At 50.3% G+C, this 13,773-nt stretch overlaps 2 protein-coding genes across 2 annotated transcripts in view; one reads left to right on the top strand and one right to left on the bottom strand.

The window, feature by feature from the left end:
* The first annotated feature begins 1,030 nt into the window (after positions 1-1,030).
* Positions 1,031-11,213, top strand: DNAJC16 (DnaJ heat shock protein family (Hsp40) member C16). Its single transcript, XM_029962381.1, has 14 exons — positions 1,031-1,041; positions 1,202-1,268; positions 2,118-2,448; positions 2,653-2,837; positions 3,986-4,090; positions 4,674-4,832; positions 5,210-5,340; positions 5,567-5,750; positions 5,919-6,101; positions 6,352-6,428; positions 6,684-6,764; positions 6,851-6,949; positions 7,384-7,554; positions 7,969-11,213. The coding sequence occupies exons 1-14, from the start codon at positions 1,031-1,033 to the stop codon at positions 8,363-8,365; spliced, it is 2,181 nt and encodes a 726-aa protein (XP_029818241.1). The 3' UTR covers positions 8,366-11,213.
* A 227-nt stretch (positions 11,214-11,440) lies between these two features.
* Positions 11,441-13,773, bottom strand: part of AGMAT (agmatinase) — a 4,763-nt gene continuing 2,430 nt past the window's right edge. Inside the window, 3 exon segments of the mRNA XM_029962435.1 lie at positions 11,441-12,607; positions 12,716-12,800; positions 13,063-13,428. Coding sequence (XP_029818295.1) covers positions 12,534-12,607; positions 12,716-12,800; positions 13,063-13,428 — 525 coding nt within the window. The 3' untranslated portion in view covers positions 11,441-12,533.

Here is a 13,773-nt window from a genome sequence, read left to right as displayed (position 1 = left end):
TCCCTCGCCATCCTGAAGCCGGGCGGGTGCCCCCGCGCCAGCGATCCGTGCTGTAAAACCCTCTCGAGGCTGGCTCCTGGGGGGGAAAGTTCTTCCAGAATCGGGCTACAGGGGGGAAAGTTCTTCCGGAGTTTGGCTATGGAGGGAAAAGTTATCCCAGAATCAGGCTACAGCGGGGAAAGTTCTTCCAGAGTCTGGCTGTGGGGTGAAAAGTTCTCCTGGAGTCTGACTACACAGGGGAAAGTTCTTCCAGGGTCTGGCTGTGGGGGGAAAATTCTCCCAGAGTCTGGCAACAGGGGGTAAAAGCTCTCCTGGAGTCTGACTACAGGGGGGGAAATTCTCCCAGAGTCTGGCAACAGGGGGTAAAAGCTCTCCTGGAGTCTGACTACAGGGGGGGAAATTCTCCCAGAGTCTGGCAACAGGGGGCAAAAGTAATCCTGGAGTCTGACTACAGGGGGGAAAGTTCTTCTAGGGTCTGGCTCTGGGGGGAAAATTCTCCCAGAGTCAGGCTTTGGGGGAAAATGTTTTCTTGGAGTCTGGCTATGGGGAAGAAAGTTCTTCTAGAGTCTGGTTACAAGGGGAAAAAGTTCTCCCAGAGTCCAGCTATGGGGATAAAAAGTTGTCCCTTACTCAACAGGGAACTTTTAATACACCGGGGTCTAAGTCTCAGCTTGATATGTCACTGTCCAAGGGCAACCCAATCCCTGTGCTGTGGGAGGGAAAGGCATCAGGTGCCCAAATGTCACACCCCTTGCATCCATGGTGTGTGATGAGGGGCAGGCTTGAGGCATCGCCTGGGGAAAGAACCTCACCCAGAGCTGTTGTCTTGCATGACACATCCCCGAGGGCTGTGGCAGGAGGTGATTTAAGGAAGAACCCAGTAGATATGTGGGGCAGCAGCCAAGGGAGCCATTGCTAGGAAAGAGGCATGCTCCCTTGGCTTGGGCTTGGGCTTGGGCTGTTGGTGATGGATCAGACAGAGGCACAGGTCCACAGGCACACCACACACATCCCAGTGCTGCGTTTTGGGATGGGGTTTGGGTAGGGACAGCACGTGCTGGGTATAAATCTGATCTCAGCCTCGGGGATACCACTGCATGTCATAACTGTCCATGTTCTGCTTGCCTCCAAACAGAGGCCGACAGCTCCCTGTGCCCTCCAGGGAACCACTGACCCCTTTTCCTCTGGTTCTGCCTTGTAGGCACCCTGACAAAAACAAGGACCCAGGAGCAGAAGACAGATTCATCCAGATTAGCAAGGCCTACGAGGTAACACGTGCTGCTTATAAACTCCTGCTGTTGTTAACATTAAGAGAACTTATTTTTCCTGTGCTTTTCCTGTGTGTTTCTACACGGGAAAGGTGATTGACCCTGTAGAGGTGAACATTACCCACCCAAAAAGTTTGCTCAGCTTTGTTGACACAGCCACTGGAGTCACCAGCGTGGCCTCTGCTGCAAATATTTTGCCACAGGCCTGCCTTGTCCTGGCTAAAAAGCCTCAAAGGAGGGAGGAGAGAGTATTCACTGAGCCCTGCCTGGCTGGGCAGCGTCTTGTCCGTGTCACATGCACATAAAAGCATTTTGGGGTGATGTAAGCAGCATTAATCATCACGTGGCTTTGGTCACCTCAAATTATTGTCAGTAGTAGTTATTTGCACATGGCTGTGGAAATTGGCCGCCCCAGTTTGTGGCAGCTGAGCCCAAGGAAATAAAAGTAAATCCTTCTTTCCCTGCCAAAAAAAAATGCAGTTTCTCTATGGGGCTCCTGGCTTCTTGGTGAAATTTTTGTCACTTTCTGATGTGCCAAGAAAACCATCCGGGTTCAAAGAGACACCAGCAAAAGCTGCTCCAGAAAAGAGGGAATCCCAACGTGGGATGTTTTGTCCCAAGGAGCTGTTGGTGTCAGAAGTGGGTATAACAGTCTGGATTTAGGAGCTCCTTTTCTTTGGACTTTGGCCTTTTTTTACCCCTGTTTACTACAGTGAGCCTGGAGGGATGTGATAGTTCCCTTTTCCAGACTATTCATCCCACACGTTCCTTAGGCAGCCGCAGTCATTTACTAAGGGATTACGCTCAGGGCAGTTCCCCCTCATGGTTTTTCCATCGTCCACTTCCCAGATTCTCTCCAACGAGGAAAAGAGGGCAAACTTCGATCGCTATGGAGATGCTGGGGAAAGCCAGGGCTTCTCTCAGCACCAGCATCGCCAGTTCCATCGTTTCCACGACGGCTTCTATTTCGACGAGTCCTTCTTCCACTTCCCGTTCAATTCCGAGCGACGCGACACCTCCGACGAGAAGTATTTGCTCCACTTTTCCCACTACATCAACGAGATCGTGCCGGACAGTTTCAAGAAACCTTACCTCATCAAAATCACCTCGGACTGGTGCTTCAGCTGCATCCACATCGAGCCCGTGTGGAAGGAAGTCGCTCAGGAATTGGAGGCGCTGGGTAAGGATGAGGCTGTGCGTGCATCCAGCGTTGGCCTTCAGCTTTTGCAGGACTCTGTTTAACCTTTAGATTTCCTCAGAGATTTGTCCCAATGCTTTCCCAAACATTGCTAACTCCGGGGTGCTGGGCAAGGGAGCAGGTGGTCAGTTTTCCACTGGTTTGCTGGGGATCTTTCACCTGAAGCCGCTGCTCTCCCTTTTCCAGGAGCGGGAATCGGCGTCGTGCACGCGGGGTACGAGCGGCGCCTCGCCCACCACCTGGGTGCCCACAGCACTCCCACCCTGCTGGGGCTCATCAACGGGAAAATAACCTTCTTCCACAACGCCGTTGTTCGGGAAAACCTGCGGCAGTTCGTGGAGAACCTTCTGCCAGGGAATCTTGTGGAAAAGGTACATTCCAGCAGGAGTGTCACACGCTGCTTCTCCTGCCTGCCTGGAGATTTCTCTCTCCTTGGCTGTTTTGGTGGCTAATCTGTTTAATTTGGGCCCTGAGCTGATCTGCATCGCAAAGCTCCAAACCCTGGAGCTGTGGAAAGCTTTCACACCACTCCATAACACTTCTCCTTGCAAAAGGGCTGATCCTGCCACTACATGGTCATACCAGGGGCTTGAGTGCCTACTTCCCCCCCCAGCTGTGACACCCCACAAGGGATAACCCTACCAAGGTTATCCCTAGGTTAGGAACCTGCTGGATTTCACTTCCCTTCTCCTTTCTCAGCATTATATCCAACAAATTAAAGACCACTCACTAACTCCCAGGTGGTGTCTCCTAAAACGCACCGACCTGTTTTGTCCGGTTTTGATTTGGACCTTTGAAAGTGGACCTGGCAGCTTGAGCCCTTCCAAGTTATAAGTAAAATAACTTTTATCCTAACTGATAAAATATTCCTGCATTTCAGCCTTGCCTAGTGATTTTTGGTGGAGTCCTAAAGCACCCACCACTCCTTTCAGGGCGATGTGGCCAGGTCAGCCCCCACAGTGCACTCACCTGCCTGTCCCCTTCTTCAAGCCTTGTTCACCTCACCTTGTTTTCATTTGGGATCTTCAGCAAGGGCTGCCTTTCCCAACAAATTTGACTTGTTGTCCTCTGGGTGTTGGAGTTCTCACCCCAAAAGTGGGATCTGTTTCCCCTTCCACAGCTAACGGAGCCATTTATCTCCTTCCTCTGGGTCAGAGAGGTACCAGAGCAGATTTGATGAAGCTCAGGTTTGGTAGGTGCCTGTTAACCCTTGGCTTCCCATTATATATAGGTATAGATATATAAAGAATATGACAAGAATGACAAGAATTACAGTGCAATCAGCATTGACTTGGAATGGCATTGACAGAGGCTGCAATAACTGAGAGAGTTGAGTGGGTCAAGAGTGATGGTTTTAATTCATTCATTAATCAGGAATACCTCTTGGAAAGAACAATCCACAGTCAGCTTTCTGCAACACCTGGACACCTTTTCAGGCTCAGTTCTCATTGAGACAGCTCATGGTGGAGCGTTGCCTGACTGCTCTGAGGTTAAACTGATGTTCCTGTTCTGTTTAAAGATTACAGATAAAAACTACATCCACTTTCTCTCTGACTGGAGGAAGGACAACAAGCCCCACGTCCTGCTGTTTGACCATATGCCAGTTGTGCCATTACTGTACAAGGTAATGTGATTTCTGTCGCTGCCAAGTTGACTTGTTTATAAATCCAGATGTTCCAAAAGAAAATGAACCACTGCTGTGAGCAGAGGTCAACCAATGCCTCCAAACACCATTGGCTGGTTCTGGGAGAGCAGGGTGATTTGTGTTCGTTGGAAACAGCGTGGCCAGGTGATCAGCTTTGTTAGGAGTCTGATTCCCTGTACTGACCTGGATGTACCTTACATGGATGTGAAGGTGTGGGTGGGTTTTGGAGGTAGCAGCAACACAAGTGCTTACTAACCTTTGTTAGGAATGAGAGATGTTTGTGGCATGTCTAATTTGTGCTATTGCAAAGCCCTTTTCCTGAGAAACCCCATGTCAGACTGTAAATAAAACTGTGGATCCATGGAGGCTCCCAGCACATTGACTGAGGGAACTCAAAGCGTGGTTCAGCAAGGGAGAGGAAGGGTTTGTACCTCTTGCAGTACAAGCCCAATGACATTCAAACAGCAGGATGTATTCTCAGAGCAAAGTCATCACAGGCACTCAGGGGAGAAAATGTTCACTGTCCACCACAAACACACACTGTGGATTTCTCCCCATCCAGCTGACTGCCTTTGCCTACCGAGACTACCTGTCCTTTGGGTATGTGTACGTGGGACTCCGAGGCACCGAGGAGTTGTCCAGCCAGTACAACATCAACGTCTACAGTCCCACCATGATGGTCTTCAAGGAGCACATCGACCGGCCCGCTGACGTTGTGCAGGTACCACTCAGAGCCCTCTCCAAGAGCTCATGGGAAACGGGCGTGGAGGTTTCCTGACTGAGCTGGAGATGAGAGGTTTGTCGCTGGTGTGGTTTGGAGTAAAGAGTGTTCATTCTCAGCATAAACTCTGGCTTCAGTAGACAAAGAGGGCAAATGTTTGGAGGGAGGAAGCTTGGCAGGCTCTAGTTTTGGTGTCTGAGCTGTTGAGGAAGGTGGACACAGGTGGCTTCCCAGTCTTGAGGCCTCACAACACCTTGGGTGATTGCAGCGAGGACTGCGATGGCCAGCAGCCTTCCCCAGCTCCAGACAGGAACACCCAACAGCTTTATTCTCCTCACCTGCTCAGTTCTGACCTCTGCTTCCTTTGTCCTTGCCAGGCACGAGAGATGAAGAAGCAGCTCATTGATGACTTCCTTTCTCAGAATAAGTTCCTCATGGTGGCCAGACTCACCAACCAGAGGCTGTTCCAGGAGCTGTGTCCTGTCAAGAAGTCTCACCGTCAGCGGAAGTAAGTGGCATGTCCTCCTGATTTGAGGCTCTGGAGCTGCTCCTAAAGCCACCTTTGGTTTGATTCTAAGGGAAAAGGGCAATGACAGCACTGGATCATGCTCAGTATCCACAGTGTCAGAGAGGTTTCTGCCTCACTGGGATGATTTTGACTGGCAGAAAGGGGGTGATCATTCCCTCTTGTGTCCAGAATGGCTCTTAATACCCCATTTCGTTGTATCACCCAGGCACTGCGTGGTCTTGCTTACCGGAGAAGGAGAGAAGTTTGCTGAGGCTTATGAGGCCTTTTTGACTTTTGCTGTGGCCAACACAAAAGACACCCTGAAGTTTGTGTACATCTATAAAGAACGGCAGCCAGAATTTGCAGATGCCTTACTGATGGATGATGAGAAGTATCGGGGAAGATCAGCTGTGAGGGTTTCCTTTTGTTTTTAACCCCTTCTTTTAGCCTGTCATTTAATTTACATCACTCTGTACCTTGATCTGACACCTAATTCTGGGCAGTGGTTTGAAACAGAACATCTGTATAGAAAAAAGCCCCTTCCTCTCTAACATCTGCCACGTTCTTGGCTCATCCAGGTGGTCATTCTGGAGAGACGCAATAATGCAGGGAAGATTGCCTACAAAGCCTTGGAGGAGGCCTGGCAAGGCAGCAAGGAGGACAACTTCATCCTCCTGGATCTCCTGGACCAGCTGAGGACGGACCCTGGCCTTCTGTCATCAGAGACTGTCGTGGCAGACCTGAATGATGAGCTCGCTCCTGTAAGTCCATGGCCTTTCCAGCTGTCTGATATCTGTGTTATGGATGTGGACAGTCCCATTATGACTGTTCACAGGTGCTATTTATATTCTAAAATTCCAAGGCAAGACTCTTATAAGATTTCTTGCTCATGGAGGGAAGCTCACTGCATGCTCTGAAGCTGATTTGGCCCAGGGTTGGGCTCATTTTTACAGGATGGCTGTGCATAGTGGGTTTGTAATTTGTTCTTTGCTTTTCATTCTTTTCAAACAGATGTTCCTTATCCGATGGCTCTACTCCTCGCTGGACTACATCTCAGACTGCTGGGACAGTTTGTTTCACAGTAACTGGTACAGTCTGGGCATCCATTGTGGGTTTTCACTGCTTCCCTGTCACCTTATTTTAAAATAAGGTGACATTTTTAGCCTCCTCTTTTGGGTGGGAGCAGGACAGCACTCAAAAACTTGATGGTCTTTAAGACCCTGAGAAACAAGCTGAGTTTCTGGGGAAAGCATGTGTTGTTATTTGAGGTGGACAGGGACTGGAATTCGGGCAGAAAATGTGAACTTACAGGCCAGACTGCTCTTTGCACATCTTCCCCTCAGGCGAGAAATGATGCCGCTGCTGTCCTTGCTCTTCTCCGCGCTCTTCATTCTCTTTGGCACCGTTATTGTTCAGGCTTTCAGGTGAGTGCACACCAAAATGCCCTCAGGGGTAGCTCCTCACTCCAACCCAGGGCCTTAAACACACACAAAATCACCTTCCTCCACAGTGATTCGAGCGACACAAGGGACTCTCCGCCCTCGGAGAAAGAAGAAGCCGCCACAAAGACGGAGAAGAACGACGTGAGCTTCAGCAAAGAGAGTAACAGGTTCCCTCTAATTTCTCCAGAAGTCTTTTCTGTGGAAGCATTGCTCAGGGGGTGTCTGTGCAGGGAGAGTTAGTGGAGAGCAGAGAAGTGGCAGAGTTGCACAGACATAATGCAGTTGTTGTGCAGAGCAGCACCGGCACAGCCAGGTGGGGAGGAGCGGTGTGAGCCAGGACCCCACCAGCGAGGACAAGGTGACATTAATTTGCTTATTAAACAATTCCCACCAAGTTTGCACCAGACAGCATGCTTGGGGAAAAGGTAAAGGTCTGACCCACTTGTTGAGGACGATCCAAACTGGGCTGTTTTACCAATTAAACTGGCTTTGGGCACAGGGATGGCTCGGGAACAGGCTGAGGAACATGGTCACAGTTTCTCCGTCCTCAGTCGCTCCTGGTCCCTTGCCCCCCTTTCACTCAGTCACTGCTTTGCTGCAGCAGGATTCCCAAAAAGGGCTTTGTTGAGGTGACTGAGCTAACGGACATCAACTACACCAGTAACTTGGTGCGCCTGAGGCCGGGCCACATGAACGTCGTCTTGATCCTGTCCAACTCGACCAAAACCCCCCTGCTCCAGAAGTTCGCCCTGGAAGTCTACACATTTACAGGGTAGGCTGGGGCCTCTCCTGGGTTTCTGTTATTGTGTTAACAACTTGTGTGAGGCAGCTCTGGCGACACAGGAGGAGCAGGGTCGGCTCCATTGCCAAGAGGAAACATTTCTGGCGAGCAGCCTCTGTGCTCACCTGTGGCAATGAGCTGCCAAAAAACAAGTGTCCTTTCCTGGCCAGACTCAGTGATGGTGGCCACGGGTCTGGTGCTGCTGCCACTTTGGCTGTACCCATGTTTCATCAGATAGAGAGCACGACAGTGCTGCACACTGGGCAAGCATCACCTGTGCTGGAAAAGGAGCTGCAGCAACACTGCCCTGCCCTGCCCTTGCTGACAAATCCTTACCTGTTCATAGGAATCCAGCCTTGCTCAGGACACATGCTAATCCCACTGTCTTCTCTGCTCTTTTCCCAGGAGCAGCTCTCTTCATTTCTCCTTCCTCAGCCTGGACAAGCACCGGGAGTGGCTGGAGTACCTGCTGGAGTTTGCGCAGGATGCAGCCCCCATCCCAAACCAGTACGACAAGCACTTCCTGGAGCGCGACTACACGGGCTACGTCCTGGCTCTGAACGGCCACAAGAAATATTTCTGCCTCTTTAAGCCTCACAGATCAGGGGATGAGGGGGGAACCCTGGGATCCTGCGAGGATTACGATGCCTCACTACACGCGGAAGCCAGAGGGAAACCCTCCTGCAGCCCGGGATCTAGATCCATTAAAAACAAATTACACAAATTGTCCTTTTGGATGGAACGCCTCCTAGAGGGTTCCTTACAGAGGTTCTATATCCCCTCGTGGCCTGCGTTAGACTGAGGGATTTTACAGAGATTCTAAGGGACAAACTTTTTATGAAGATGACAAAGGACAGCTCTTTCCAGGAATACACAAACAAGCGTGATGAATGGACCTTAGGTTTTAGGTGAACCCTCCTGGGGCCGGAGACGAAAACATATCTCCCCCCGTCCGGAGCCCGGGAGCGCAGCCAAGCACACCCACCTGCCCTCCACTGACCCATCGTGCGCTCGGACGCCGTCCTACCGAAGAGCCAAGAAGTCTGTTTTTCCCTTCTTGTCCTGCCACACCTGCTTCCCAAGTCACCCCTGTTCCATCTCTCGTTTTACCTCAGTTGAAGAAAAACCCTGTGACTTCTCTCGGCCCGGACCAGCCGCGGCCAGTGGTGCAGGTCGGGTCGCGGTTCTCTCTCTCCCCATCCCCGTGTGCTTAGCCCATGGTGCAGTGCATGGTGTAACACTGGCAAGACCCTGCAGACCCTCCCAGGCCCTGCCCTTCCAAAAGGCCTCCTCCCGCCAGGCAGTTGTACTTCCTCGGCTTTCCCCGTGGTAAGTGATGTAGAGTCCAGTCAGGAGCATCTCCCCTGTAGCAAACCTGTAGCTGGGACTCACCTGTGGTGCGGGCTCGTGGGTGACCTGCATGTTTCATGCTCCTCGTGTCCTGGTTCCACGTGCAGCTTCACCGGCTGAACAGTGACTGGGAAGGAAAAGGGTTTTGCACGGCCGTAAATACTGTCAAAGTGTTGAGCCATTTAAATGTCACGTTGATTTTTCAGATGCCTTTTCTGCTTCTGTCGATTTTAGACGATGTATCCTAGAGCCATAACTTTACCTGCGTCCTCAGATTGTAGGCGTAAGCTGCTATGAGCCAGTAGATGTGTAAAAAAACCTCTACGTAGCTGCCAGGGAGTCACCTGGGCTCCTTGCAGACACCCTTCCAACTGTAGTACAAACCAACCTTCCTTTGTATCGAGGAACCTCATCCTTCAACGATTGTATTCTTGAGATGTTGCCCCAGAAGTGCTGTATCATCAGACCGTCGCGTGTGTGTGAAGCTCCTTTTGGTTTAGGTGTGGGGTTGAGATGTTGGGTTTCAGCTTCTCGCCCGTTTCCACCTCTTGCCCATTTCCTCCTTGCCCCAAACCTCTGTTTTTCCACACTCAGGCTGCTGCCTTGCCTTTGTGTTTGTTTGCTTGGATATTTATTTTCTTTTTTGTCTTTTGGAAGTTGTAAGTCTGTGTGAGGCTAGAACAGGGTTTGGATGGTGCTTTGCTGTAGCAGTGCCCCAACAGCCACTTCCAACACTGCTGGGAAAGGGTGGTCCTGGGTAAGGTAGAGGGAGGGCAAGCAGCAGCCTCATGGCTGCTTAACCTTCTAGCAATCAAGGGAGGCAGCAGGGCTTCTCTTTGTGGCCAGGACTGAAATCCCATGAGGCTTGTGCTTCCTTTTGGCTGCTGTCACCCAGGTCTCCTTCCATGGATCCTGTCACCATCAGGCTCCAGCACTGCCAAAGTGCAGGGATGGGAGCAGGTGGCCTTTGCCACAGGGCTCTGAACCTGACACAGAGCCCTCAGAGCACATGGTGTTAATTCCAAACTCAGCCCTCGCCACCTTAGTGACCATCTTAGCAGAGCAGCCAGTCAGTAGGAATAAGTGCCGACCTCTGAGCCAGCTGCTGATCCCATAGAAGATGGGAATGCTCGTCATTGCACTGCCTACATGCCCTAGTTGCTCCCAAAGCCTTGCCTCACTGCATTCCTCCCATCCTGGGAGCAGACTGGCGTGCTCTGAACCCTGCAGGTACCTCAGACCCCTGTAAAATGTACTTCAGATAAAGGCTACCAACCAACCCTATGTGAGGTTAATTAATTCCAGCCCAGCAGACTCTGTGCCCCAGAAAGCAGAGGGAAGGAAGGAAAGAAGGCAGGGTCTTCTCCCTGTCCAGGAACTCTGAGGTGCACAAAAACTGCTGAAGGAGAGCAGAGGGGGAACAAAACACCAGCCTGGTGCTTCTAGACTGCATGTTCACTTGGCTGGAGTGATTGCTGTCTACTCCTGTGCTTTTCCCGTGCAGGATATGGCTGGAATAGGTTTTAGCCCACCAGAAGGCTCCACATAACTTCTTCAACATTTGCAAAAGCAAAAGAATACTCTCTGGGTCTCTGCTGTCTCTTCATCTGGTCAGAAACCAGTAGAAAAGCCTCAATCCATGAAAAAAAAGTGCCTAGTTGTGCTACAGCAAGGGAATTCAGCCCTGCCCCGAGGAAGGAGAGAAGGCTTTACAGCCTTCAAATTCTGCCAGAGTCCTTTTTTATTTTCTTTTTAGCACAGGTAACCTCCCCTTTCAGCCAGAGTCGAGTTGAAGGAGCTCTTGCAGCAGTCCACCCTTGCCAGGTCTGGCTGGATGGGAGCACAGCCCCTGGTTTCTGTTTTATGGAAACCCTTTTTCCTGGGTTGAAGCAAATGCCAAGCTGCCCTAACCCCTGGTTTAGTAGGTTTTAGTGCCAGTGTGGCGCTCCAGGTGTTTGCTGTCTTGGAGAGCAGGGTCAGAGCTGCTTATCCCGGTGTGGCAGTTTGAGCCACATTAGAAATCCGGAATCCAATTTCCAGGCTCTGAGCTGTTTCATCAGCAGCCTGTCCACTTGGCTCTGCTTTAATGCTGAGCCTTAAAATCCACCCCCTACCAGCCTCAATGCAGTGGGGGGGAAAAAAGCCCCCTAGCCTTGGCCACAGGCAGCTCTGTCCAGTTATACACTGTCCCAAGTGTCCCGCAGCTGCAGGGGGAAGGGGGAAGAGGGCCTGGCCTCCTCCCTCTTACCTCAGGTGCTGTGAATCTCTTCCTTCACAGCACACACTCCAAATGCTGCCTCTTAACTCTGGCCTAGGCAGAGCTGGGGGGGCGCAGGGCTCCCCTCTCCCCCTGGAGAGGGGGAAGAAGGAGCCCTGCCACCCCCTGGCCTTCTCCACCTACATACAGCAGACACCAACAGAACAACTGCCAGCAGCTTCCAGGTCTGTGATACATGATTTTTCAGCAGAAGCAAACAACATGGACAGTGATTGGCTCTCCAGGGAACACTGCCCTGGCACCCAGTCACCTCTGAGCCCCTGACTCTCAAGGGGGACCAATCTCAAACTATGACACCCGGGATCTGCCCCTGCTCTCCCAGCAGCCCTGAGCCCTCACCCCCCATCATTTTCTAACCCCTGTGATTCTGTTCCATGCGTGGTGGTTCATAATCCAAAGATTGAGGAAATTCGGTCCTAGTGCACTGTCCTAGTGAGACCTGAGCGATGGCACAGCACTCAGAGCTGAGGAGAAGGGACACAGGCCCTGGAGTGGAGGTTGTTCCCAAACTCCTCCCTGCCCCTGTCTCTGCCCTTCACCCACAGCAGCCAGGAGCCAGGACACGAGCGCAGCTTGACAAGTAGGACTGAAAACTAGGTACCTATTTTGCACTTTTGATACTGGGAGGGGGGGAATTAACTTATTTGGCAAACTTGTCTTTTTATTTTTTTTGTTTGTTTGTTTTTGTTTTGTTGGGTTTTTTTTTGTTTTGGTTTGGTTTTGGTTTTGTATTTGTGAACAGGCACTTATGTCATTTTGTTTTAAGACAATTACAGGTTCGCAACCAAAATAAACTTATTTTAATGTGTGATGAAGTGGCTTTGTGTTTCCCTGTACAACCTAACCTCACCTCCACATCAGCTCAGAAATTCCAGGAGTGATTAAACCACTCCTGCCATAGGAAACTCCTGCTGATTCCACCAGCAGGAACTGCAGTCAAACATCCCCCTATGCTCAGCAGGATCCCCAGATGCCCTTTGCTGCCCTCCCTTCCTCTATAGTCATTGTCTTGCTGCCACATCCTAATGGAAGAAACCCTTTCCAGTAAATTTTGCCAGGAGCCCTGTAAGCTGGGTGAGTAATTCCAGAGGCCAAACACTATTAGCCTCATCTGTCCCTTTACCAGACCAATTTCAAAGCTCCAGACCCCAGTTAAATGGGGTGTTCAAACCCATCTGCTCCCTAGAGCTTCTCAGCTTAAAATTACCTTTACTAGTGGAAAATGGCATTTATTCTGTGCTGCAAAGCCCACGTTGGCTGCAGCTGGATGAGGGGAAAGGGACATGGAAAGCCTGGCTGGGGACACGGAGCAGCGTTGTCCTGGAGCAGGCAGGAACTACCCTCACAGTGTCCTCACTCCTGGGAGAACACACAGCATCTCAAACAGTAGGTTTGCACCCAGGAGGGCTGTGTTACCTAAAAAAAGACAAAACAAGGGGGAAAAATAATCCATGAATATCCAATGGCTTTCACTCGTGGCTGCCTCTGCCAGGCACGTTTTACTCTCGAGATCTTTAGACTCACCAGAGACGTCGTACATTGGTGCGACTTCCACGAGGTCACACCCCACTATGTTCAGGCCTTTGCAGCCACGAATAATCTCCAAAGCCTAGGAAAAAAGTGGATTTGGGATCAAGAAACATCTGACCTGGTGGACCAGTCAGGGCTCTGCTTTCCCCATTTTCATATAAGGAAACCCAACCTCTACAGATCAAATCTCATTAGTTCCACGCTTCCCTTCCTCATCAACATAAGGAAATGCTCCCAGGCCTTCCTTAGCCTTCTCTTTGCTGTGCTGGTGGCATGACCTGGGAGCAAAAACATGCCTTTCCCAGTGGGAAATGCAGCTGCATTCCCTGGAGCCCCCTCACCTGTGCAGGTGTGAGCCCAGCTATCTCGGGGGTGCCGGTGCCCGGGGCATACGCGGGGTCTAATCCATCGATATCGAAGCTGATGTACACGGGCTTGTCCCCCATCTGGGCCCTCACCTCCCCCAGCAGCGGCTCCAGGGACTTCATCCAGCACTCCTCAGCTGGGACAACCCGGAAACCCTGCAGGAACACAGACACACAGGCACCTGCTCCGGGAAAGGAGGGAAAAGAGGAGCATCCCCTGCACCGCTGGGCATTTCTGGTGGGATCAACCCTCAGCCCAGGGCCGAGCTGCAGAGGTGCTCCTGGAAGCACCTTCCACTCCCTCTCCACATTTTTTTGCTCTCTACCCAGCTGACAGCTGTCCTGTGGGACAAGCCATTGACGTGGGACAAGATGCAAAAAAAGCATGTATTTTATTTATGCATTTTAATATGTATTTTTATATATATGTACTTTTTAATATATATTTTCTATGTATTTATATCAAATATATTTATATATTTACATATTATATTTATATATTACACCTGTATATTATGAATATTTGTATATTTACATATTATTTATATATTTGTGTCTTCTGCATCTTATATAAATATTGTAAAATATATAAATTTTAAATTATACAAAAATTATAAATACAAATTTCTGGATATTATTATAAATATTTAGCATTTATAATCATAGCATAAATTATAAATATATCGC

Source organism: Manacus vitellinus, unplaced genomic scaffold, assembly GCF_001715985.3.
Source record: "Manacus vitellinus isolate BGI_N305 unplaced genomic scaffold, ASM171598v3 scaffold_46_pilon, whole genome shotgun sequence".
Lineage (NCBI taxonomy): Eukaryota > Metazoa > Chordata > Aves > Passeriformes > Pipridae > Manacus > Manacus vitellinus.
Note: the sequence above shows the minus strand (reverse complement) of the source record. Positions and strands in the feature narration are given on the sequence as shown.

Excerpts from the sequence above, each read along its gene's own strand:
- DNAJC16 (XM_029962381.1), top strand. Across the intron at positions 4,833-5,209 it reads GGCCCGCTGACGTTGTGCAG|GCACGAGAGATGAAGAAGCA; the intron begins GTACCACTCAGA and ends TGTCCTTGCCAG. Across the intron at positions 5,341-5,566 it reads AAGTCTCACCGTCAGCGGAA|GCACTGCGTGGTCTTGCTTA; the intron begins GTAAGTGGCATG and ends TGTATCACCCAG.